We start from the raw sequence: 26449 nt of genomic DNA, 5'->3' as shown, positions 1-26449 counted from the left end.
CATATCTCAAAGTCTGCAGATTGAAATGTGATTGCATCTGCCTACCACAGACACGCACAGTCTTATTTCACACTCACACATTCAGCGTGCTTAAAATGATATCTGGCCGTGTATAGAAGTTACCTGGAATCAGCCCATTAACGCTATTTTTACCCCTCAGTTTTCAGGAGTAATGATGACAAGGATTAAGGGACAAATCCTATCCAACATTCCAGCGGTGGTACAGCAGACACAACAGGGTGTGCGCTGCATACAGTAGTAGGGGGGCAATCACAGAGGCCTCCTCCCGATAAGGGAATGTTTGTTCTCTTTCCTTGAGACTGCATTGGAAAGTTGGATAGGATTGGGCCCTGAGTCCCCAATAAAAAGAGACAGGATATTTCGACCTGGTGAATGGGTGCGGGTATAATGTCCACTTCCCCACTATGCTATCCTCTGCACCCACTGAGGTCCATGCGGGCTTGGGCTAGTCTCATGTCTGGGAATTCAAGAAATATACTACTCAAATGTATCATGCTTGTAAACAACTTCAAGAGTACCAATGACATTTAAGGCCAAGTAGATGGGCATAGAAAATCCAAAATGAACAACTTGTACTAAATGTACATGTGCCTGCAAATAAATAAAATATTGTGAGAGTAGGAATACCTTCTGCAGCAACTTAAAAGATGTGTACTGCATTAAACATTTTAAAAAATGGTTTTGCCTGTTTTCAGAGCTGTATCTAGGCAGCTCTCTGAAAAGGTGTCTTATGCTACAGGAATGGAAGATTAATGGATGGTTTCTACAATGGCCACAGCAGGCTGGGCTCCAGCAATCTTTTCTTAATGTGACTTACCGTATCAGAACCTGATGGGTCTCAAAATATTTTATTGTGTATTAAGTGCCATTTCCTTTGTTTTGAAAAATATAGAAAAGGTCATGTGTCGTCGCCCCCCCCCCCCAATATTAGAAAACAGCAATCTTATCTGAGGGCACAATCGCAAGACTCTTTTGCCTTCCAGCAAGCTTTCCACAGCAAAACTGGGCATTCAAATTGCTTTTAGAGTTGTTGGCGACCAGTTATAAGTCCAGGCTTGATTATTTCTTGTATTTAGACTTTAACCCATTGCTTTACCTAGAAGACTATTACCCTAAAAGAGGAGAAAGTTTAAAAAAAAAAAGACCCCCATAGTTTGCCTCTCCATTTGCAAATCTCAGACATTACACTTTTGCATCCAACCAAATGCCAACGCCTTTCAATTTCATCTGCCTCACTTGGACTGTAAACTCCTATTAAACATGCCTCAGTTTGCATGCCAATGCTTTCTCAGCAAAAACACAAAAATATGACCTGTAACATCTAACCACATAGAACTCATGGACATTGCAGGTAGAGTTCAGAAGATTTCAAGAAGAAAAAGTCATCCAGAAGAGAAAACCCTATTAGAAAGGCTACATAGTGTCATGAAAAATGCAATGGAAGGCCCCACACTTTTTAATGCAGTAAGACTTCTTACAAAATGGAACACTCTAGGTAACCTATCACACAAGCAACTATTGCTCCTCTGTGATGCACCATAGGGTTAAAACAGCAAACAGTGTGAGAAAAAGATTGTAATTGAGTGCAACTATGAATTAGTCCCCCAAAATCAGAAGTTTGTAGTACATTCAGGGTAAAACTTGACCACTAATTCAGATTGCTTTTTAAAATCAGTTTTTATGCAAAATATTTTACATTCTGCTTTTCCTTGCCAAAGGAGGCATCAAGGCAATTCAGAATCATAACTAAAATTACAAAAGTTCAATTCACAGTAACCAGAACAAAATCCAAAAAACCAGAACTAAAAAAAATGGAAAAAGGAGACAAATAGCATCAATCAAAAACAAAAAAGGTAAAACTCACAGAACATTAAAAAGAGGTCACTCTAGCTCAGAAAAAGGGGGAACAAAACAAAAAGCTTCTGCAGGTGGGCCTTCCAGAGGGCCTCAAAGGGCAAGTCACTTCATTCAGGGAGCAACAGTTCATCAGATACAAGAGTAACACTAAGAAGTGCACTAATAGAGACGGTGAACTTTAGACTTCTTATAGGAGTTTATTATGCTTACTATGATTGACTAATGAAGTATCGCACTTCTAGTTTCTTTAGAACAGTTTCTCCAAAGTTCACACATTCTTTTGTATTGCAGTGCTAGCTGACTGCCTTTCATATAATAAAACCACTTCTATACCAATGAAAACATATTTCTGCTTTCCTATTAATCTCCAAATGTTTTGACACAAGGGCCGCATCATGTATCCGACACAGTGTCGAGGGCTGGAAAATAAATCATATAAATACATGGAGGACCGATGTGCTGAGAATTTGACTGAGTAAAAGAAGTGGGTGGGGTTGGAAGGAGGAGGGGAGCAGTGGGCAAAATTATTTTGCAAAGGAAAAGAGGGGGAATGGATTTTGAAAAAGCATCAAGCAACCTACAAGGCAAATCTCAAACTTGTTTTGTCTCAGCTTCTGCTCCATTTTAAGTTTAACATTATATTAATATTTATATTCCAGGTCTCTCAGCATCAGAGTATATCACTGTATATCAGCATCAGTGTATTCAGCCACTAGATGTGCTCAATGTAACACATTCAACCATTAGAGGTTCTGAATGTAATGTAATGTAATGGAAAGAAATTATTCCATTACATTGCATTACATTTGGCACCTCTAGTGGTTGAATGTGGTATATACCTGGAAGTGCATCTTTTGAGTTAGTTTTAGCTGTGAAGCTGGGGAACCTTGGGGGCTGGATAAAATTCTCCCAAAGGCTGGATTTGGACCCCAGGCTGGGTTGGAGACCCCTGTATTGATCTATCAAGTAATATGGGTGGAACCTACAAGGTCATACAAGAAAATGTAGACAGGTATAAGTGACTTCTGAAATTTGTCCCCACTCTGACTGCGCCTAAAAAGACACTGCCACAGTAGAATCAGCTATGAACTGCATATAAATCAAATTTGATTGAAAGCTGTGCCCAGACTTATCTTAAGCATTCTTTAGAGCAGGGGTCTGCAAACGTTTTGGCCAAAGGGCCACATCAAATATCTGGCGCAGCGTTGAGGGCCGGAAAAAAAAAATTTAAATATAAAATTTAAATAAATAAGAGATGGAACTTAGATGAGTGAATAAATGAATGAATGGGCTCATTCATTCAGCTTGTCCAGCCCTCACAACACCCTCCAGATGCAACCAGAGCACAGCTCCGGATATGTTCAGTTGAGTGGGCTAGAAGCTTCAGGGGAGAAGAGAGTAGCCGCGGGCCGGATAGAGGTTTGCCATGGGTTGCATCTGGCCCCCGGGCCCGGGTTTGGAGACCCCTGCTTTAGAACATATCTCAGCGTGTTTCTAAATATTTTGTCTACAAAAAGTTTGGAGATTCTCAAGCTGCCAATTTCCTTTCCAGATACACTTTGTTTGTATAAGAAACCACAAAACTTGAGACTAGCTCTCAGATTAATTTGGCAGCATGGCATACCTGATTTTAGATTTCTAATTATTGTAAGTTGTTTTAATGATTGTTTTTAATGTTGTATTTTAAATTGTTTGTAATGCCGCCTTGTGTGCCCGTTGGGCAAAAAGGCAGGGTATAAATTAATAAAATAATAAAAATAAAATAATAAATGAACTATGTTGCCAAATACATTCATAAAGTTCTACATGTATGCATGGTGCTACAATCTATCTACTAGCAGCTCCAAGATCAAGAAGTTGGGAAGTGGCAACAACCCAATCCTATTGGCTAATCCACTGGCAGAATAAGTGTTGCACCAGAGAAGACTGCCTTACAGCAGTCATAAAAACCTCTCCAGCAGCACAGAAAGCCATGTGTGTTGGAACACTGGTGGACAGGTCAAAGCAGCCCACACAGTGACACCTTCAGAGAAGGCCCGTCAACAGACAGCGGGGGAAGCAGAATGCAGTGCTCTGGGGAGGGTGGAACAGGGGCAAGGTGGAGGGCAGATTGCCAGACCCCATCAAATCCTGATCCTCTTCCCAGATCTGATCCCCCACCCAGGCCACGTGGACTTGCACCAGCTATTTTACTGGTGTGAGAAGATCTGTCTGAGGTTCAGAGGCTTAATCCCAAGTAAGAAAACAAATGTTCCCTTACCCAGAGAAGACCTCTAGTAATGTATATACTCCTCTATAAATTGAGAAATTTCTGCCAAAAAATCAAGCTTAGATAATCTCTTCTCCTTATCTGTGAAGTCACAGGGGTCAGGGTTGTTCAGGCAAGTGGAGGCAGGGGAGAAGCAAGAGGACAATGCAGAGATAATTAGAGGGCTATTAAACTCCATGGCAACCTCTCCAGGGCAAGCTTCAGTCAAAGTTAGCCTTTTATTCTACACCTGAGAAAAAAACATAAGCCAGGGCTCAAGGCTTCAAGCAAGTCTCATTCTCTTTAGCAGACCCTTCTGCACCCTCATTCCATTTTGCAAATGTTTGTGTGTTTTTTAAACACCAGGATGTAATCCTTGTTTCCATTTGAAACAAAATCCAAGGTTACAATTCAGTATACCATTATTTAAGAATGACAGCCATGGAAAACAATGGGTCTACTTCTGAGTAAATAGGGTTGCAACTATGTGTAGCTATGCTTGGTCATGCTCATTCCTTGTTGCTTGTCTCTCCACTGTGAACTGGATTGCACACTTCCACTTATGTGTTGCATGTTCTATGTTGAGCATCTGGCTTAACACACCAGGCACCTTAAAGAAGAATTTGATTAATGGTTCTACTGGTATGTTGTTTATAGTGCACTTACTCTGACAGCGATAGTGTTAAGTGCACTAACTCTGATAGTGTTTACAAAAAGGTTGTGAAGATCAGAATTTTAAAAATTGAATAAAAATGCATCTTACAATCTTTTACTATATTTTTAAAAAATTAAAGACTATTCAGGTCTTAGGTAATAATTACTGGTAGGTTATTTTTCAAGATCTGGCCTCGAGTAAATACTATAGACACACACCCCCAACTTATCTGAGGGTCATAGAAAATTTCATGATTTTTGGCTCAAAACCTGTCCTCAACTTAAGTAAGAACTAATTATACTCTAGTACAGTGGTTCTCACACATATAGCACTGGGACCCACTTTTTAGAATGAGAATCTATCAGGACCCACTGGAAGTGACATCATCAAGCAGGAAAATTTTTAACAATCCTAGACTGCAATCCTACCCATGCTTACCCAGGAATAAGACCCATTGACTATATTGTTAAAACAAGATACATAGTAGCTTGTTTAGAGTACAGGTCTGTAACATGCAATCACATACCATGGCAGCATCAAGTCTTAACATATTAAAAATAAAACATTGAAATGGGGACCCACCTGAAATTGGCTCACGACCCACCTAGTGGGTCCTGACCCACAGTTTGAGAAACACTGGTCTAGTATCTACGGTAACCTGTCTACTTCTGTACCTTGTATAGATATACTATTTTACGAATGCTTGCAAAAGCATATTTTGAGATCATATGTCTTCCAGGTGAGAATTAAACTTTCATTCAGTAAAACTACTGATAAAAGATATCAATAGACTATTGGTAAGTCTGAAAGAGCTTCCATTTTCAATTAAGTTTACTGAGTGACTGTATATTTCTAGAGTGGTAAAAAAAGCCACAGTACTTTGAGGAATGGTGAGCAGGAGCATATATACGGAAGACCGTCTTTAAAGAGTCAAGGTTTTCATTTTCCTACGGTAACTGAAAACAGTGGTAACCCAAAATATGGGTGGCTCTACTAACTGGAATACTCTGTTCTGAGCCTCAGGCCATACAACAGGCAAATCATGATACAGATACTGCTTCAGTTTTCCAGCTGCTCACTATGTTATTTCCTAATCACTTGTCTCTGTGGTGCAGAAAATTCTGGGCCAACAGCTACCCTCAATTGCTATTTGTGAATTCAGACACAACAGCAAACCACATCTGGCAAAATGATTTGCAGTTTCATACCTTGATGTGCCAGCTATAAGCAAACCATGGTTTTCTGGGAGGCTTCGGTTCAATTTTTAAACGATTTTATTTAAACAAAGCATAGTATTGTGTTAAATCAGTGTTTCTCAACCAGTGGTACTTGAGATGGTGTCTGGTGGTACTCGTAGAATCCCTGCACCCTTGTTGCCTGACAGCAAAACCAGGAATGCAACACAAACAGCAGTAAGAGGCTCAGCTTGGTGACAGAGCTCCAAAGCATGCTTTTCCGCACTCAAAAAAAGCCTTCCTGTCCACCCTGAGACTCTCACTGTTTTTCATGTCACACCTAGTTTCCCAACCCAGAACTGGTGATGATGCAATCACCAGTTACTTCTGGTGGTACTCAGTTTAGGTGGGCCATGTAAAGTGGTATGGCAGAGGATAAACATTGACAAACGCTGTGTTACGTCTTAACACAGCCATCATGCTGTCATTGCTAAAAGAAAGCAAAATTACTTGCTTCCATTTTTTCATTATTTCTGTTTCCATTGTTGCAAGACCAGACATTATGCTATTGTGGCAGCCTGGAAGTTAAATGTTTTTCTCATTTCAGGTGAATTAGATACTGTTGCGGTCATTGACCTATCAGCACCTGCTTCTTCAAACTGGATTAGGATAGTAAATATCACACAGCTCTTTGTACTGAGCAAGGCATAAGGCACATGCTGGTTACAATTCATGTCTCAGCATATAGGCCAACCAGAGCTTGTGTGACAGAAAGACGTTTCATCTCAACTATCTGAATAAAATTCAATATCATGTTGACATGGGTATCAGACACATACCATCTGAGATCTCTTAATTTGGGCTCTTATAGTCAAATACTAATTCAAAATAAAAGGTGAACTGTAGATAAATGTAGATTTTTTTGTATTTAGGTGAACATGGAAGCCAGGGACTTTATACAAGTTAATGATGGATGAAAGAATAGGGTAACCACTGAAAGACAACATGCAGGGAGAATGTCTGCTCCAGTACAGGCAACATAGAAACGGAACTGTGAGGGGACAGCTTGCAAATAGGATGTTGCGTTAAAGTGGAATGTTGGTAATGGCAAATTAGGTAGAACAGATAGCTTACAAGGCTCTTAGACACAGCTATAGACCAAAGAGAAGAACTAGAACCTTTTGATTTTCTCTTAATTCCCATGTTATGTTTAGAGTAAATCCAAATTGGTTTTGCTAGGGAGAAACTTGAAGGAAAACTGAAATCTTACTTTAAACAGGTCAGAGTAGCTTACTCTACTTGCTTCTACTGCTGAGATGTGAATGTGGAACATATTTTTCAGTATCTCATGGCCTCAACCCTTTAATTTTGGTGGAGTTTTTGCAGTTATAAGGGAAGTCAATGATATTCAACATATTTGTCAATACATTCCACAGCAAACTCCATGCTAAGAACTGCAAAAGGAGTTAAATCTGTGTTTTGCAATGCTTTTACATATTTGTGGAACAGGCATATTTGGAATACTATGTCTTTTGGGTGCCCTCTCCCAAAACATATATCCTAGAACGGAAAAACGAACACATTTCCTTCCTTATGAGAAAAAGTTAATGCAATCAGGGCTTTTACATTTCTATGGGAAGATGATTTAGGAAGGGATATGATCAGGATGAATTGTTTTAATGCAAGACAATTTTAGATCAACATTGAAAATTACAAAATAAAAAGTCTCCACTTGAATGTTTCCCAAATAAATGTGTATACCAATTGGCTGGCTGATATGCAGAGGTCAAATAGGACTACAGTACTGACTGATGGCTCAAACTTATGCTTCCCAGCACCCGGAGCTGAAATGGCTATTGCTGCATCCAATGGGGTTGGGAAAGTAGTGCAGGGTCTACTGGAGGGGGAAGCTTATTCTCCCATGCCCCATGTAAACCCTAGAGCCGATGGGTCTCATTGGACCTGCACCTGTTCTTATCAGGACTTAGGGTGGAAGGGGGGGTCAGGATATGGCAGTATCTCTGCTCCCCTCCCACACTGCTCCCTCCCACCACCAGCCCCAGAACACCTCCTCCCCCCGTGCCTCATCTTACCTCTCTGTGACCTGGCGCTTTGCAGGGAGTGCCGGGCAGCGGACCGCCGGCCTCTGAGCAACGCCTGCCGAGGGGGGGCTTGCACTGGGCTAGCTCCGGTGCTGGGTCAGCACTAAGTCCCACACATGTGCCTTATGGCACATTTGTGACAGTGCATGCCAGCGGTGAGCCAGCTGCAGAGTTCAGTGATTACCAAGGATAAAACAGGAGTTAAATGTTACCAAGATCAGTGGGTGACACATACAGACTTGCTAATCTCTTGCTCCTAGCATCAAGGCATAGTACAAAGTACTTCCATGTCTATGGTGTATGACAATTGCTGAAGGTGTCCTCCTTAAAACTCATCCTTTACAAAGGAAAGTACCCTTAATTCATGACTCTTACAAATTTCAGTTTTCAGACATGATTTTTCCATCAAGCTACAATTTCATTTTAAACCAGATTTTCAAGATTAATTTACAAAAGACACAGGATCATCCAACAAAATTTCAGGAAAGACAAAAGTTTTTTATACAGTGTGTATAGAATGCAAGATGTGAAGGATACCATCTAGGAGGGTAGACAAATTCAGGGAGGATATATCTAGTAGTGGGTATAACTTAGGATGGCTACGTAAGTGATGCTCTTATGCTCTTAAGCAATGAATCTTTGGCAGCATATAGATCTCTAAGGGACGGTACATGGGACTGTAATGATCTGTACATGTTAGAATCTTGTACAATGAAAGTTCTATCAGAATACATGCTGCACATTCACTATGAACCGGTGTTTAAAGATGGGCAATTCTAGAGGCTGAAGGAAGTAAAAGAGGACAAGTACACAAGTATATTTCCAAATCTGTATTTTGAACTGATTTAAGCTTGAAGAACTAAAAAGGAGACACAGACTATGGGTCAGCTATCACAATAATTATGGACAAGCATCATGCTCTCCAGAGCAATCTGGTTCACACCTGTAACACACAGCACTGATTACTGCTCTCCCCCCCCCACACACACAATGGGAGTAACCCTACAAGGCTCCCCCCCATTTAATATTACTTCACACTTAACATGAAGCCACTAGGAACTGGAATGTGGAGACAAAAGTATGCTGGTGTCACCCAGCTCTCCTAAACTTTTCACTTCTAACAGATATGGCAACAGCCTCTATGAATGAGTGTCAGTGACAGACTGGGTGAGGGTAAATAGACCACAGTTCAGTCCAGACAAATTTATGCTTGTCTGACAGGAGGCACAATGAACCAGCTGGGAAATAGCCTGTTCCAGACAGTTTCATATTCACCCTTAAGCTTGGGTTTGAAGTTTAGAAGCATTTGTGGATCAAGCTCTGTTCTAGGATGACCAGGTTGCTGCTACAGACAAAATACTTTTTGCCCGCTTCCAACTGCTACCCCTACTGGAAGCCAAAGATCTGAGGAGTGTCATTCACACTTGTTGACTTCTAGACAAACAAAATGCACTATTAATAAGCTACTAGCTGACATTTGTCCAGATGCTTTTTAAAAATGGAACTGGGCAACTCTTCATTTCATGGAGCATCTCTTCACCTAAATGGGCATTCAGCCTATCTGTTAAGATCAGTTAAAGCAGCACTAATCCAAATATTGGTGACAGTAGGTTGTCTTCAGTAAGAAGTAGGGAATCATCTCTTCCCTTGAACTTCAGACATGCAGCATAACCCCTTGCTGTTTTTCAGCAGGAAGAACAGAGCTTTAGAAACCTGGAGTTCATTTTTTTATTAGTTAAGTTGGTACTGATTGCTATGTTCCATTTCTGTGAGTATTTTGACTATTGTAATTTCTAGCATCACTTTATGGAGTAACTGTTCCATTTTAGGTAGATGGTTTTGTAAATAGTCAAAACTTCCAAAGCAGTCTCTAATAAAATAAAATGCACATGCTTGGTATACAGGTTTGAAGAAGAGCCACATGGTCTGATTGAGAAGGCAAGTGATTTCTAGCACCAAACACTGGGCACCTGTGGCCAGTTGCCTTGCAGGTTTAATCTTATCTACTTGGACAATGTCTGCTTTTGGTTGCTTTGCAGCCATTCCAACTGGAACCACATGGAAATAGCATCAGTATTTTTATTTATTATAAATATAATGAAGAATAAGCTGGTTTGGGCTTTTGTTTTTCCTTATCTTTGTGTCTAGAAAAGCTATGGGGGTTGTGATAAATTGTTGGGTCATAGTTCTAAAATTTTTGGGAACCACTGCTCTAGAGTATTAACCAAACATAAAAAGCCAGAAATAAGTCAGACCGCACAAGTAAATGTATGGCTGGAAATGCAAACCACCACCACCCCAACGCAAACCTGGTTTATACACAAGAAGTCATTAAGGTCTCTCTACCCAGCAGCCCAAGACACAGCAAGACACTGCCATCTTCCACATGGTCCAGTGCTGCTCAGGTGTTACTTTATCAGATACAAACATTAATGTGTATTAAAATAACCATGTGCACTCTAAAGTGTGAATGATGAAATAGTTTGTTGTACATTTGTAGCACAGATATCAAGGACCAGACAGCCATATCAATTCTGCAACATGTGAATTGATAACTTGACATGGAAACCACAGCAAAATACAGCTGGGGCCTCGGTATTCGTGAGGATCTCAAAGTCCCCATGGACACTGAAAATCACAGATAATCAAATTGTGATCTTTGGTCCCTTAAGTGAGTATCAACCAGCTGCCTCTGCAGGCTTCAGAATGGCCAATTCAGCCCAAAAAAACACTACTTCCAGTTTTCAGCCAAAACAACCATTGTGAAGCCTGCAGAGGAGGAGAGTGGACATGTGCTGCCTCTAAGGGTTTCAGAAAGCCCTCCAGAGGTGACCAGAGCACAGCTTCAGCTGCCTCCAAAAGGCGCAGGTGGAACCAAGTCTGGCTGAATGCAGGTTCAGGGGACCTGCATTGAGCCAGATCCTTGAATGCACAATCCAGATATGGAAGCTTCACCTGTATGTACAGTGCTTCATTCACAACTGCCTAATGTATACAGCTAGATTACCCCTTATCTGGACATCTGAAATCCAGACTATTCTAAAATCCAGACATTTTTGTCCAAGACTTGTTTTCTGTAATATGAACACTAGAAAGTCTTGTGCTCATTCCCACATACAGTGCAGGTTCAGGCTGTATGTTCTGTTTTCTGCTCTGTGGTGTGTACCTGTTCAGGCATTGTTGAAAAATAACAAAGAGGCAGTAGACACCCTTATGGGTAACAGTGAAAAGGGCAACAGTGAAAAGAGCAAGTATTTATGCAATTATTCCAAAATCCAAATTGGAAATCTAGACACCTTCCCGTCCCAAGCATCTGGATAAGGATAATCAACCTGTACATCATTTCTGACACATTTATTAACATATCTAAGCACCTCTTAGATGAACATTATGCTTGAGCTCTAAACAGCTGCTGTGGCAATCAAATATTTAGCTTCTTCATCTGACTGGTAAAGCCTCATGTCACATCAAACTGTTTTTCAAAGTTTCTTTGAAATCTGAAAAGCAGTTTGTAATGCAGGATGAAGCTCTACACTCAAAATGAAGAACCCAATGTTTTTACTGGGTATCCTCAAACCTCCAAAACAATGGGTATTGGATAGAATGATCAGTGACATTAAGCAATCATTCTCAACTATACAGCAATAGTACAATATGCACAAGCCCAGGATCACCCGCTGATTCATAAAATAAATTTTGTGTTACAAAATGCATTAAACAATTCACATTCGCACACCTATAAGAAACCACTAATGAACCATCTTTATGGAACCACTCAAATAAGCTGTAACATGCTATGTCTCTTTTCCCTTTGTTTCTACTCCTAGATCTGAGGCTAAGGAAGCAATATGTTTTCTCCCTGTGTTCTACAGTATTGGCATTTACAGACCACACCAAACAGGAAGCTACAACTTAGAACTAGAGTGAGAGCAGGTTCATCTTCCCCTCCTCTCTTGGGGCTGCTTGTTTTCCAAGAAGGAAGCTTGTCCATCATGTGGGAAGGCAGAGAGCTACATTATTCTCAAGGGCTCCTTTTCCAGCCAGGCTGTCCTTGTGAAGGAGAATGATGGTATTCAAGTGACTGTCTTCTGGGGTTGTGAGATGCTGTACAGGACTCCTGTGCCTTTAACAGCTGTACAGGAAAGAGGATTAACAAGTGCAGCTTCTTCACTTCTTCCTCACCAGTGATTGATGAGCCATGCACCTGTTAAAGTTCCCCCAGCTATTCAAGGACCAAACATCAAACCCTCTCATAAAAAACCAAAAAGATGTTTAATTATGTTTCAGTTATGCAACATAATAGTGTCAGTGCACATAAAGAGTTGTGGGAACCATGATTTAAGGAAACAAGAGCAAACTTCAAACAAAAGAATTACTTAGCTAGTTATCCATTAATTCCGTTTAAGAACTACCAAGTATCTGAGACCAAAATGAGCTAGAACTCAAGCAACTACTTCAAAAAAGTTATTTGTGAGAAAAAAAATTTATTTATTTAACATACGGTACAAATATTGTGTTATCAGTTCTAGTTTCTCCTACTACATAAGTATGAAAATACTTGTACTGCTGTGATACAACTCATAAGACCAAAAAAAACCTAAGGCAGTGTTTTGGTACAGCCTACAGTGCTTAGGAACTCCAGCTAAATTTTAGGTTTAAGGCAAAAATTTCAAGATAAAATTTATCAAGTGACTGCACTCTGTTTCAATATTAGGTGCCAGAATCTTTAAATATTTGATCAACCACAGCCCACTGCTAGAAGCATCCAAAGCGCCATAATAAAAATAAAGATGCCTCGATTGCTAAATGGCAAACGCTAAAAGTGTGGCATATGATACCATCTACAAGGCTAACGGTAAGTATACATTCCCTTATAATCATTTCACACCCATCCAGAAATATAAAAATGGTCAATTATGATTATAACCTTCTACATTAGTATCTAAAAGAATGTTTAGATTATGTTTACATGCACCCAAATGTCACACATTTATCAACCATTCTATATTTAAAATCAAACCATCTCCCTACATTTTTTTAAAAATGAAATAACTTCGAATTCAACATGACAAACCATTTACAGACCAATGCAATGAACCATCCCTCTTCCACATGAGAAGTGATCCTGCTGAAATTCTTGGCCAGATGTATATAGTGCCAGGCATACTGCAAAATGTCCAGCTATTACCTGAAATGGACACCTCATGAACATCTCCTATAACAAGTTTGTGTCCACTTGATCCCACTAAAGACAGGCGTGCATGGGACCCCATTGCAGGTAACAGTCAAACAGACTGCTGGAAAACCAGCCAAAGGCCTGCAAGGTAGAGGGAGGGCACAACAAAGTTCTTTGGTTATCCCCTTCTGTGCAAAGGGAGGAAAGGCACCATGTCCCAAGTACCAAAATATTTCCCAAGGCCTCCTAGGAAAACTTATCTACTGAGCATTCCTCCTTCCTCAACACACTCTGAATTAGGTCAAAAGAAATGAAAAGCTCAAGGATTTAAAGATGATTTTAGAATGGCCACTACATATATCATGCTACCTCATCCTCTTGAAACACATGGGATGATGCGTCAAAAACAGAACGAAGCATCTATACAGGTGAGAAATGTACATGTCACAATAAACTGACAAGTTACAAAGTCATCATTCAACCACAATTCCATGTTCATTTGGAATTTCAGCAACGAATTTTTGGCTGTGTGGGAAACTCCCAAGTTATTCTTGTATCTTTTGTGTTCCTTCATGAACTTTTATTCAAGGCTTCTCCAAGTCTCTCCGTAGCTTCAGTATATGCCTAGCATTTTTAGTATCTTGAATAACCTATTTTGCCCCTTTTGTTTTGCTGTGTAATAAAACAACAAGGCCCATGTTACGTTTCTAGTAGTGCGATTGACATATTTAAAAAAATTAAGTAGCATTTTAAATATTTAGAACAGGTTAATACAAAAAGTAAGATCATGAAGTATGCTTCATTCAATATAAAGTTTCTCTAGGTTAAAAGACTAACAAAATTACCTTGATCAAAGAAAGGAAGTTATTCAAATGGGGATAACCTAAAAGGACTTTGGTGAAACAATATTAGGTTGGATCCTAATATGGCGCAAGTGAGGCGCAAGTGAAAAGACACTTGTGCAAGTTGATTTTTCCATCCCCCCCCCCACTTTAGCCATGTGCTTCTCTTTTAAAATGGGGTCTTTCAGAATAGGGGGATGTGGAGGGGCATCTGCTAAACTTAGGCTGAGTTACCTTGCATAGCATAATGTGCCTCTGGTCCTAGTTTCAGCAGACTCCCACTAACTCCACAGTCCCATCTCCATACTATATCCTGTGTCATTTGTGAATTTGTGAAGCTATGGATTCTGAGCTATGACAAATCAGATCTGGGGTAGCTGTGAAAAAATTCCATGCTTAACAAGCCAATTATTAGGCCACTGGACAAATCAATGGCAAGGTGACATCTGGAGTATTGCTTCCAGTTCTGGTTGACACAGGTCAAAGAGGAACTGGAAAAGGTACAGAAGAGAAACCCCAAAATGGCTGGAGCACCTCTTACATTCAGAGTTCTTCAGTCTAGAAAGGTCATGACTGAGACATATGCTTATGGAATGGGGTGAGGGAAATGCTTCCTTCTCACACAAAAATAGGATCAGAAGACATCCACTAAAAATGAATGCCCTGGCAGGAGAGCCAGGACACAAGGAAACATTTCTTTACCCAGTGCATATCTGTGGAACTCCTTGCCACAGGATGTTATGGCACCTGCCTTAGATGTCTTTCAAAAGTGATTAGATAAATTTATGGAGGAAAAGTCCACCACATGTTACAATGACTGTATGCAACCTCCAGATCTCAGAGGTAGCCTCTCTCTAAATGCCAGGTGAAAGGAGTGGCAACAGGATACACGCATTGTGTTTTGTCTGCTCCAAAGGCTTCAGGTGGCCACAGGAAGCTGAACTGGATTGGCCCTTGGTCTGATCCAGTAAAGCTGTTCTTATGTACTTATTTGAAGGGTGCAGCTAAGAGGAAAAGAGAAAAACTTTCCATTGCTGCTTCACTGGATTCAATTTAATGTTTGCAAAATGTCATATTAAACATTAAAGAAAAGGATTTTGGTGTTTCAAATGCATTTCAGTTCATAGGATGAAACAGACAAGTGACTCCTCCTCAGCTTATTCGCCATGCTAGATCTTTTGTGGTAATAGAGTGAAAAAACCTGACCATACACCACCCTTAGCTTCTTAACTAACAATGTAAATAATTCTAATATTAGAAATTGACTGTCATATTTCAAAAGGAGCCTGCTATAGAAAGTTATTGAAACAGCCTCACAGTTAAACACTCATATACTAACTGGAGGACATATGCCAAACAGTTCATCCTTGTATACACCTATAGCTGAATCATGGAAAACTTACACGCAAGCAGGCAAATTTTTGTGGAATTTTTTTGCACTAGGTTCAAAACAAATGGAAGACTAAAAACCTAAATGTTATCAATTCACCTAAATAAGAAAAACATGCCTGCCATTCTACAGACATGGCTCCAAATGAATCAAAACATATGGGCAGACTAGAGAGGCAAAATGTAACTGAAGATGGAGCTACTAGACATACTCAGTTTTATCTTCACTTCTGAATATGCAATATGCTTCTAGATTGACAAACATTAATACTACTGTTGATTGTAATGCTAAACATAAGATTTTAGTATATTGGAAGAATTGAAATATTTTATTACCAAGTGGAAGAAATAGATTACCTGTTTATATTCACCAACACAGTTTTGGCAACAGAATCTTTTCGGCTCTCCATCAACCATAAGGATATTGTTTGCTGCACCTTTGCTAGGCAAATACTCCCCACAGTGCTCACAACAATTCATTATTAAACCATTTGCCATTCGATATCGATTGAAGCAGTGGTCACTACACAGCTTATGAGTCATGTTTTTAAAGCTAACTTCATGACGAATCTAAAGGGAAAAAAGTTACTATGTATTATTCGATATATGCTGATAAAATTTCAAGTATAACTTTAAACTAGATATTCACAAAATATGGAAAATGACACCTAAGAAATACAGTGTGCTGGTATTTGAATTTTTACACACACACACACACACACACACACACACACACACACAGTGGATAAGACATCAGAAACTCTACCAAAATTTTCTTACAAGAGAACTGAAGATACAGAAACCATAAGGAAGGTACAGGCATGACCCCCGTATCTGAGAGGCTTCTGTTCTGGAACCCCCTGCAGATACCTGAATCTGCAGATACGGGGGATGTCCCCCTACCCTCCAGAGGCGAGGGGAGCACAGCTGCCCTCTGCATCTGCCCATGGCCTCAGAATGACTATTACAAGTTAAAAACTCACTTCTGGTTTTGCAAAAAAAAGAAACGGATGTGACTTTTTTCACTTGTAATAGTCATTCTGAGGCCTACAGAGACTGCAAGCAGACACACATGGCCTCTGCAAGACTCAGAAGAGTCTCCAGATGGTGCAGGGGGCAAACTGAATCCATGGTTAACTGATATCGCATATACTGGATCTGTGGGTCGTCGTCCCCCTAGCAATACACACAAACCAAAGATATTCTGGCTTAGATCTAAAGGTGCTTTTCTGCTCACAGAACTACTATTGACATAGCGGAAGAACACTGCATAAGTTGAGTGACACAAAATCCAGAGAAGCTCCTTTGCAAGACTTGCAAAAGATCTTTTCAAGATCTTTTTATGGTCATATTAGCTTTATATGCCAGAAAACCTGAGCTACTCAATATAGAACTCTTTCTATGAAAAAGAAACCAGATGCAATACCATTAACACAAATGTCAGGGAGGAGACACTACCACAATCACAATAAAACAGGAGCATATCAAAGACTTATTTAGGTTAAGTCAGAGCAGGCTTAACCCAAAGCAGGCTTAAGTTCATCCAAAGAACCTGAAAATGTGGGTAAATATTCATAGCACAGAGCTATGATAGAGACCTTGTATGATGTCAGAACATTATATATGGCATATAAAATGACTAAGGCACCAATAAAGTTTTATGCACAGTAAGAAATTTTACTGAAATAAAGTAATTAAAGGAATATATAAAACAGTTATAACATTATTATAGGAAAAAAGCAAACAAACCTCTGTTAGTTTACCACAAATAGTGCATCTTGACTTATTCAAGACTCCTTTTGAGGGATTCTGTTTTTCTTCATAGAATGATAAGCATGATGTACTGCAAAACTCCTGGAAGGACTCACTTGAGTCAACCTGAGCGACAATGGTACCTTTCATAGTTGTTATATCTCTGAAAGACATGCAGCATTTCAAAACAGATTATTTTTAGTGACCACCACAAACTTCCCCACATTCCAAATTTGGGTTGTCTCCAGAGTGCATCTTCTGTTCACACAAGCAGCTCTGTTTGAGCAACAGAGCAAGAGTAATTTTACCTACATCTTTTTCTCTCTGCCACTCCGAGAGAATTTCCTGACCCTCAACAGCAGAAGCCGAGTATAGGAAGCTGCAGAATACAGTGAAGTCACAACTTATGTGGGGGTTAGGTTCTAGTTAGTGCATAAGAAAGTCATGCAGTCAAAATTATCCTTGAAAAATCCCCTTAAATCACTTGCACTTAAGGACCATCTTGTACAAACATGTACAATATTTCTTTAAAAACTAGAATCACACTATGAGGGGCACACAGGAACCAAGACTGACTGAGGGAGCAACCATTCACGCCTCCCATTTCACACTCAGGGACATATGCTCACTGAAAGGAATGGTGGGTGGAATGTGCATGAGTCAACTCCACTGTAGGTAAAAACTACTCACACAAACAGAACTGTTTCCATCTACAGAAGCAGCACTAGGATATAACCCAATATATTTCATAAAATTTACAGGAAGTGTTAAACAGTCCAACTATATTTATGTCAAAAGTTCTCATTTTTCTGAATCCCAGATGGTCAAATAAACAAGTACCAATGATGTGATATCAATAAATCAAACAACTCACAAATAGATATTAAAACCAGGGCATGCAAATATTCAACTGTGTATTTTGAGGAATTACAGGAATGAAAAAACCTTCAAGTTCACTTTTACTACTCTTACTGGAATCATCTTTCCATGCTGATTCTGAAGCAACAATACACAGGTGTTCAGTTGTATCAAGACCTGACACAGATTTTCTCTGCTGTTTTTAAGCTCCAAGTTCCAGAGCTATCCTAACCAACCATGGTTATACACCACATGTGTACCTATGGTTAACATACGGTCTTTCCATATAAGCCAGCAACTGCAGCCATTGTTGCAACTTGTAGAGCATGTGCAATTAATGCATTCAAGGTTTGCCTTACTTGGTTTCCCTTATAATAGCTTTCATTGGTACATATCCAAGGCAAGCATGCTAAAAGCCAGAAAGGAAATTGATTCCAAGAGGGGAAGAGGAAGAAGTAATTCCATAAACGAGTTTTTATTTTGCAGATCATGGTTTTGTGCAGAGTTCACGTTATGCCTACACTGGTCCTATGTAATAGTGAAAATACAAAGGGAGTGGCTAATTCCCTCTGGACGTACAGTTTATAGCCCTAAGGGATGCCATGAGAAGCCAATAGATCAATCACAACATGATCATAAAGGTTTTTTGTTCTTTAAACAAGGGGGAAAGGAGCAAGTTTCATACTTGTGCATAGAAGACCAGTTTGCTGCTGGTCTCACACCAGAAACCCGAGTTCTTCTACTGAAATGTACCCAAGCTAAGGCCCATTAATCATCTTTAATCTTGAAAGACGTTGAATGGTTATCAAGCTACAGTTTTATAATTGAGCAAAACGTGTTCAAACTATATTTTAATCATGCAAGATGAGTTAAATTCATGGAAGCATACAGCAGTTTTAAATCAGAAGTTTCACAATATTTTTGCTAATTATGACATAACAGATCTACTTATAACATCGTGTTTCCTGTATTTACTTGTCTATGTAATCTGATCTACATTTGGAATACATTCTTGTAAAAATAGCCTTTTGGATACAGTCCATTAACCTGAAAAAATATTTGAATATTTTAGTGTAAGCTTAAGGTTGGACCCAGACCTTGTACATGCGTCCTTAGTTTTGTGTAAAGTCTGAATACAGCCCTATATTTTTAGTGAAGCACAGACTCCTTCAAAATGAACTGGAATTGCATTATAGTCACAAAAACCAGAACTGAAAACCATGATTCAATCTGCAGCTTTCTGCTCTAGTCCAGAGGCAAAATGTGGGTTATACATGACACGAGAATGGCAAATATAACCCCATAGGCAGTATATCTGAATTGGGTCAATGCAGTTGAAATGAAGACCTCCACATTGGGGAAAAACAAAAAAATTATTCAAGATGTAAATAAGCCACCTTCAATGACTTATCTGATAATCAACAAGAATACTGATTTATTGACCAGTATCATATAGTAAGTCATATTCCTTACTTTTTGCACATAACACAGAGTTTCTTTGGAGCTGGTTTATGCGAGAATGATGAAAGGCAGGTAGTGGAACAAAAAAGGTGAACCGATCCTTTCCGCTGATATGCAGTCTGACCCTTTTGTAAAGGTTTTTTGCAGTTAGCACATGTGACTTTAACCTGCTTAGAAGGCTGCTGTTGTCCCGGAGATTGGAAGACCTGTTTAGGAAGGGATGCCACTGGTGACAAAGTATCCACACCTGATTGCTTCTGATTCCTGGGAAATGAAGCTGACTGAGATATCCAGGAATCTTAAAGAGAAAATACAGAGAACTGAGTAAACTATTTGTTTACAACAAGTTACAAGAGAATTTTGTTCTAGTTTTATGAGAACATCTCTACTACTTACAAAAGACTGCAAAACCTTATAAACTAATTTAAACCTTTTAAACTTGTCACTAGAAAAAAGCTTCCACTCAGTATCTCAAATGGAAAATCCTGATTGTAAGATTTAAGGTGACAGAAATCAGTGAATGCAATATATCTTCAATCTATTTGGAGGCCAGAGTGAGACATCTGTCAGACACTTAGCACAGGCTTGACCCAAGCCTCAAAGATCTAACTCTAAACTTTAAAAAAGGTTACGTGAGAAACAGCAATGTTCAATTATTTTAATATTAAGTTTATTTGATTCACAGACAGGTTAAGCCAAACAGTACCAAAATCTGTCAATTCTTGTTTGCCTACTTAATGTTTTAGCAGTATATTGTTAGGGCTGAAAGAAAAACAGAGAAAACTTATGCACAAGGTAGAGCAGGAGCACAAAAGTCTGAGTTGTTCACAAATTAGTCCATTTTTAAAAAGAAATATTTGCAAGAATAAACTACTAGAGAAATTGGTTAGCCCTTCCTAGCAGTGATACACATGAGGGTAGACAGGTGAAATGCAGCATCTTGAGATACTTAGTTGTCATTAGCTTCAAATCCCTCTGACTTAGAGACAAGCATAACTTGACCAGTGAAATATCAGAAACCAGCTGAGGACTGAGCAGGATTCTCAGCACTTCTGGAAGATATGGTTTCAACTCACTGATATATTCTTGGTCCTTCTCAACAGCTAACAGACAAATTATTCCAACACACCAGTATGTTAATGTGTTATGTCAGCATAGTTTGTTATTTCTATGGGCAAATTTTTATCAAGCACATACACACAATCCTGTTTTCAACCTTCCACTGTATTGTCATCAAGTAGATCTCTCCTGCTGGAGTACAGTTCCCACATTTTCCTCTTTTGTTGCATAGGTGTCTCACTTTTCCCAAACATTCCCTTAATTCTTAAACAGTTGAGTCTCACATGCTTTTGTCTTTTTCTGATCCATATCAACTCTTAGACATAATTCCAAGACTGCAATAACTTGTTGTCTTAAAAAATGTTGTTTCCATGTTTAGGATTCTCTTTTCCTTCCTCCTAATACATGTTGCTTGGTTGCCATTTTCGGTTATTACTACCTTCTCAAGTACTTTACCCCTTGCACTACATGTTCTAGCTTTAAGGACTCAAGCTTCTTGAATTTTGAGGCAAAGCATTATAAATATTATACAATAGGTCATGTAGTATATTTTTTTATTGCGGCTTTCCTACTTCACCCAAGAAGCAGTAAGTCAATACAAGCACTATAATTCAAGAGACAGGTATCATCTTTCACAACAATCATCTACTGAACCCACTTGGATGATTTTAAACTTTTATTTTATGCCCAGTAACTATTTGAGATCTGCAATTTGTTAAGTTCCCCATGTATGGAATATTTATGACAGAATTTTTACTTTGGATCTCAAAGAAAAACAGTGTTGTGTTCAGTAACTATCATTCTCTTTACAAGTCAACAGAGTTTAGTGGGCCATGTTCTCAAGTTCTTGAGCATAACAGCCTTATTCTTCAAATAATTTATCCTAAGTATTTTATTCTGCTTCATGTCCCTGCATGTGTATGGAGAGTTTAAACAAATCCACTTGTTTCCCAGTTGCCCACACTCACTCCATCTATACATCTTTTGTGTAGCCAGAAGTCATAAAAGCTGGACAACAAAGATAATTATGCTTCCGTGTGATATAAAAGATCTATTTCACTAATGAACATGCTTTGTTATAGAAACCAATTAGTACACATACTGATTTATTGAATACATTGAATCAGATTTTTTCTCTCAGTATAACAATTTACACTATCATTTTAAATCAATTCACCCCAATGTGAAAAAGTGTACCCAACGCAAGCTGACCCTTTCAGAATTATGCAACTTTTATGAGCAAAACACTTAAGACACAATCTTACCAGGGTTATGATGAGTTGCAGATTCTCCATTCTGAAAGACATCTCCAGTTACGTTCATCCTGCCAGGATTGAAAGGTCCTACACCAGTCTTGGTCTGTGAAGTTAAAGATGGGGTGTATGTTTGTAAATTACTTGACTGCAGTCCGTTAGATACATCTCCCAAGTTGGTATTCTGTAGTGATGTTACATGTGTAATCATTAAGTTCATGTCATGCCCTTCAGTATTTTCTAAACGGCCAACATTCACAGAGCTCATACCTCTTTCTAGTGTAGTAACATTAGCAATCTGAATTTCCGAGTCTGGTTCTGTGGTTATACCACTATTACCTATTCCTACATTTACCTTACTTCTTGAAAAACTGGGTGTTGAGAATTCCATCTCACTGGCTCTGTTTTTACATTCTGGAAATCTTCGTTCACTGAAATTGGAATCATTTCTCTCTTGCCCCTGATTTGTTTCAATGTCTTCTTCATCATCAATAATGATAGTCTCTGTTATACTTCCCTTTTGAGAAGTCAAGTCTTTTGATGGAGTCACTACTTTGGGGTCATTTCCATGGCGCTCTTCATTATTTGAAGAACTAAAAGCGACATTTCTATGCTCTGGCATCAGTGGGGCAGAGATCTGTGGAGGTTGTACAGGTTCAACAAAAACAACATCATCGTCATCTTCTACAGAAGTACTCTGGAACTTGGATCTAGAAACCAGAGAATTAGATGGACCTCCAAACGAGTTTCCTACATTGGCCAGGCCGGTTGCCATTGTGCTTCAACCCAGTTGAGTGTTCAGCCAGTGTCAGCTTTCAGACACCTTGTGGAACTTCTAGAAAAACTGTTGCAAAAAGGAAAACAGTTTTAGTATGATACAATTTCCAAGGTGTTCAAAGAAAGCATTTTCATAAACACAATACTTTTACTTGTTCTCCTGCACTAACCTGTTTATATTATTTACATATATTTAAAACAAAACCATATTGCCTTTGATCAGAGTTTGATCTAGAAGTTGCCAGATTCCGTATGCAAGACCACTCTCTGCTCTACTAAAGACAGACAAAGATCCTCTTTTTGTTTCACTCAGAGGCTAAATCTCAATATTACAGATGTCAAAATACTTTCAACAGTTTGGATAAGGCAGTGGTTCTCAAAACCGTTTCAGCACTGGGACCCATTTTTTAGATTGACAATCTGTTGGGACCCACCAGAAGTGACATCTTCAAGCAGGAAAATTTTTAACAGCATCCATATGAGAAAATCTACTCTGAGTGAGTAAATTAAAAGTTTACAGTAAGTTGTAAAATTATTTAAAATAAAGTACCACCCTAACCCTCCTAAGCAGTTGCTGATCTGTTTAAAAATCCCCAAACATCCACAGGCTACAATCCTATCCACGGTTACCAGAAAGTAAGCCACACTGACTATCATTGTTGAAAGCATATATATAGTAGCCTGTTAAAAGTACATATCTGCACATAGAAATGAATGGGAACCCACCCTGAAATTGCCTCGCGACCCACCTAGTGGGTCACAACCCACAGTTTGAGAAAGAAAGAAAGAAAGAAAGAAAGAAAGAAAGAAAGAAAGAAAGAAAGAAAGAAAGAAAGAAAGAAAGAAAGAAAGAAAGAAAGAAAGAAAGAAAGAAAGAAAGAAAGAAAGAAAGAAAGAAAGAAAGGTGGCCAGTCCATTCACATATACAGAAAGAATGATGGCCATTTTAAGAGGTAAAATAATTGCAGGAAAAATTGCACATGAAAAATATGGTAGAACGATGCCTCTTTTATATGCCATTGCTAGGGACATGTCCCAAACCAACATTGAGGTGATTTTTAAGCAGAAAAAAACAAGACCAGGGAAACAGTCCAAGGAGAAACGAGCTGTAACACTGGGTAACATTTAAATATGACAGACACAAAATTGCTAGATACAGTATATCATAGTGCCTCAGAAATCACAGACTAGGGAGAACCCTTGATATAAATCTTGAGCAATATCAGGAATCTGGCAAGAGGCAAGTGTTTGCCCACCACTTAACTACACAGCTATCAAATTTGACATAAAAGTTTCAGAGAAAGCCCAACAAGGAAAGGCACAAACAAGTTAACAAGCTGAACCAAGGAAGCTTAAAACTAGCATTAAGATTAACTTTAAACAGTGTTGTCCAAATGAGAAAGACTACAAAATCTGGCATAATAAAAACTGACCAAATGTCAAGGAAATAAGGAATTTGAAAAGCATATTGCTAAAACCATCAAGAAAAATTTCTTTCAGAAGTTTGCTAGAGCAGGACAGGGAGATGACAGAACCTGAACAGATTTTCTTGCATCAGTCTTCACCGTAGGCTACTCAAATATCTAAGCCCAACTCACCTTTTTCAAATCAAATAGAGATAACAAATGAAATTCTAGGACCAACTAACAAATTGCAAAGAAAGCAGTCACTAGACTGCATACACCAAGAAATTCTTAAAGAACTCAAATGTAAAATTGCTTGACCTAACAATAATACACAACTGGTCACTCAAATATGCCTTCAATCTGACATACAATTATCAGATGACTGGAAAACAGCCAACAGAAAACTCATTTTTAAAAAGACGTTCAGGACATTATAGGTCCACTGACCTTGAACAGATGTTTGGATAATAGAGGAAGCATTAATAAAAGCTAAAATTAAACATTCTAGAACAAGCCTTGCCAGAGAATAAGCAAAGGTTCTGCAAATTAAAGTTCTTCCTCAACCATCTTTGGAGTTCTCCAAGAGCACCAATCAGCATGTAAGTGCAGGAATCTGAAAAATGTACTAGGCTTTCCAAAAAGTTTTTGCAGAAGTGTATCACCAAAGGCTCTTGAGTAAATTTAGCAATTATGGGATAAAAGGTTGGGATTTGTCATTTTTATGGATCTGTTAATTGGTCAAATATATTCCTTTCAATTCATATTCCACCACAAAAAGCCTCTGAGTGGAACAGGGGAGGAATAAATTGACTGTTCTCATGAAGACAATGACTACTTGACAGGGATGCCTTCATCTCACTTAATCAGGCAAATAAAACTCTGTCATTGGCGAAAAAGACATTAAGATATGCATATGCAGGTGTTAACAAAAACACCCAGCCATATGATGCTTTTGTTTCTCTCAAGCAGAGGACTAGATCTCACCAATGCAACTGATCAATTATTTTGGAACTTGCCTAGACATAAAATTAACAGGAACAAAACTGAAGCTCTTAGACAAAGGTAAGGTTTCCCTGCCCAAACAGGTAATAACTGACCATTCAAGTAAGTCTCTCAACTCCTGAAATTAACTAGCCATCCAAGTCAATGCAGGTTTATGCAGAAGTAATTTTCATTGGTGCTTACTCCCAAATACACACCAGGTAAATGTGCATAGGACTACAAGCCTGGGTCTCAACTTCTAGAGAACTTAATTTTTTCCATGTGGCCCCTTAGAAATATGATATGGCCCACACCGAGAACTAATGTTCTAGATCAGTGCTAATCAAAGTGGTGGTCCATGAACTGGTGGAAGTTCACAAGCCACCAGCTGCCAGTTTGTGACAGATTTCCAGGAAAAAAAAAACTAATAATAATACAGCATAGATATGGTACTGGTCCCTGCAACATTTGGGCAAACCTACTGATCCCTGGCACATCAGATAGTTTTGAAAAGAACAGCTTTAGATGACTTTAATTTATTTTATTTAAGGGCTTCCCATAATGCATTCCTATTCCTATGGACCAAGTGTTAGGCCCTGTGCGCAAACATCTTTGCTCTCCTAAATTGGTAACCTGTAATTAACAAAATCCACTTTGAATGTGGTTCATTAGGCTTACAGCACTTCAGTTATGTACACCTACATAGCCCTACCATAAAATCAGACACTAGAAGCAGGCTGGTTTATCTATTGCTAATCGGATCTATTTTGTTTCCTATTGACAAGCAGATCTAACTTTATGGAAAAGTCTCAACATTCAGATGACTTGAAAGCAAATGCACTGGAAGAAATGGGATGAATGTGGAACTGTAATTTTATCTTAAATTATTAGTCCCAATGGTATGTTATTTTTTATATGTAACAAATTTATGCAGTGCCAAAAACTGAGAAACCACAACAATATCAACTACAATAGTTTGCCTCAAATTTGGCACCAATGACTCAACTGCTTTAGGACATTCCAACACGCTGGACATTCCAACACGCTGGACCTTCTAAACTTCTGCCCTTTCTCTTGAGGCCACTAGAATGTACGTGTTACTTTTAAATGGTCTAAACCTGACAAACCATTTGAGAGACAAATTCAGGGGAAAACATTAGGCAACCACAATAGGCAACTGCTCTCAAGGCAACCACCTCATCTATTACCAATGACTTAGGGTTATTATTCAAAGCACTGCATTTCATATTCAATGCTCTCTCAGAATCATTTTTTTTTTATGTAGGTGACAAATGCTGAACTTGTAGCAATTCATAGCTAACTACATTTGTTTTGAAGCTGCTATGTCAATCTTTCTGTAAAGGCTCTTGATTTAACTGATTTTGCCATGTTATTTAGCTGGCTCCTCAGACCAGGACACAAGTTTACATCTCCACC

At 38.9% G+C, this 26449-nt stretch overlaps 1 protein-coding gene across 4 annotated transcripts in view; it reads right to left on the bottom strand.

The window, feature by feature from the left end:
• The window catches only part of ZMYM2 (zinc finger MYM-type containing 2), an 82427-nt gene that overhangs the window by 40068 nt on the left and 15910 nt on the right, over positions 1 to 26449 (bottom strand). For 3 of the 4 annotated variants that reach the window (XM_066622665.1, XM_066622668.1, XM_066622666.1), the window contains 4 exons: positions 21861 to 22692; positions 19549 to 19834; positions 17215 to 17380; positions 15823 to 16035 (listed from right to left, as the gene is read on the bottom strand). In XM_066622665.1, the coding sequence (XP_066478762.1) occupies positions 15823 to 16035; positions 17215 to 17380; positions 19549 to 19834; positions 21861 to 22623 (1428 nt within the window). In that variant the 5' untranslated portion in view covers positions 22624 to 22692. The remainder of the gene's footprint in view (positions 1 to 15822; positions 16036 to 17214; positions 17381 to 19548; positions 19835 to 21860; positions 22693 to 26449) is intronic. The other variant, XM_066622667.1, reaches the window with a different exon arrangement.

This window comes from Tiliqua scincoides, chromosome 3 (assembly GCF_035046505.1).
Source record: "Tiliqua scincoides isolate rTilSci1 chromosome 3, rTilSci1.hap2, whole genome shotgun sequence".
Classification (NCBI taxonomy): domain Eukaryota; kingdom Metazoa; phylum Chordata; class Lepidosauria; order Squamata; family Scincidae; genus Tiliqua; species Tiliqua scincoides.
This window is presented reverse-complemented; position numbering and strand designations above follow the sequence as displayed.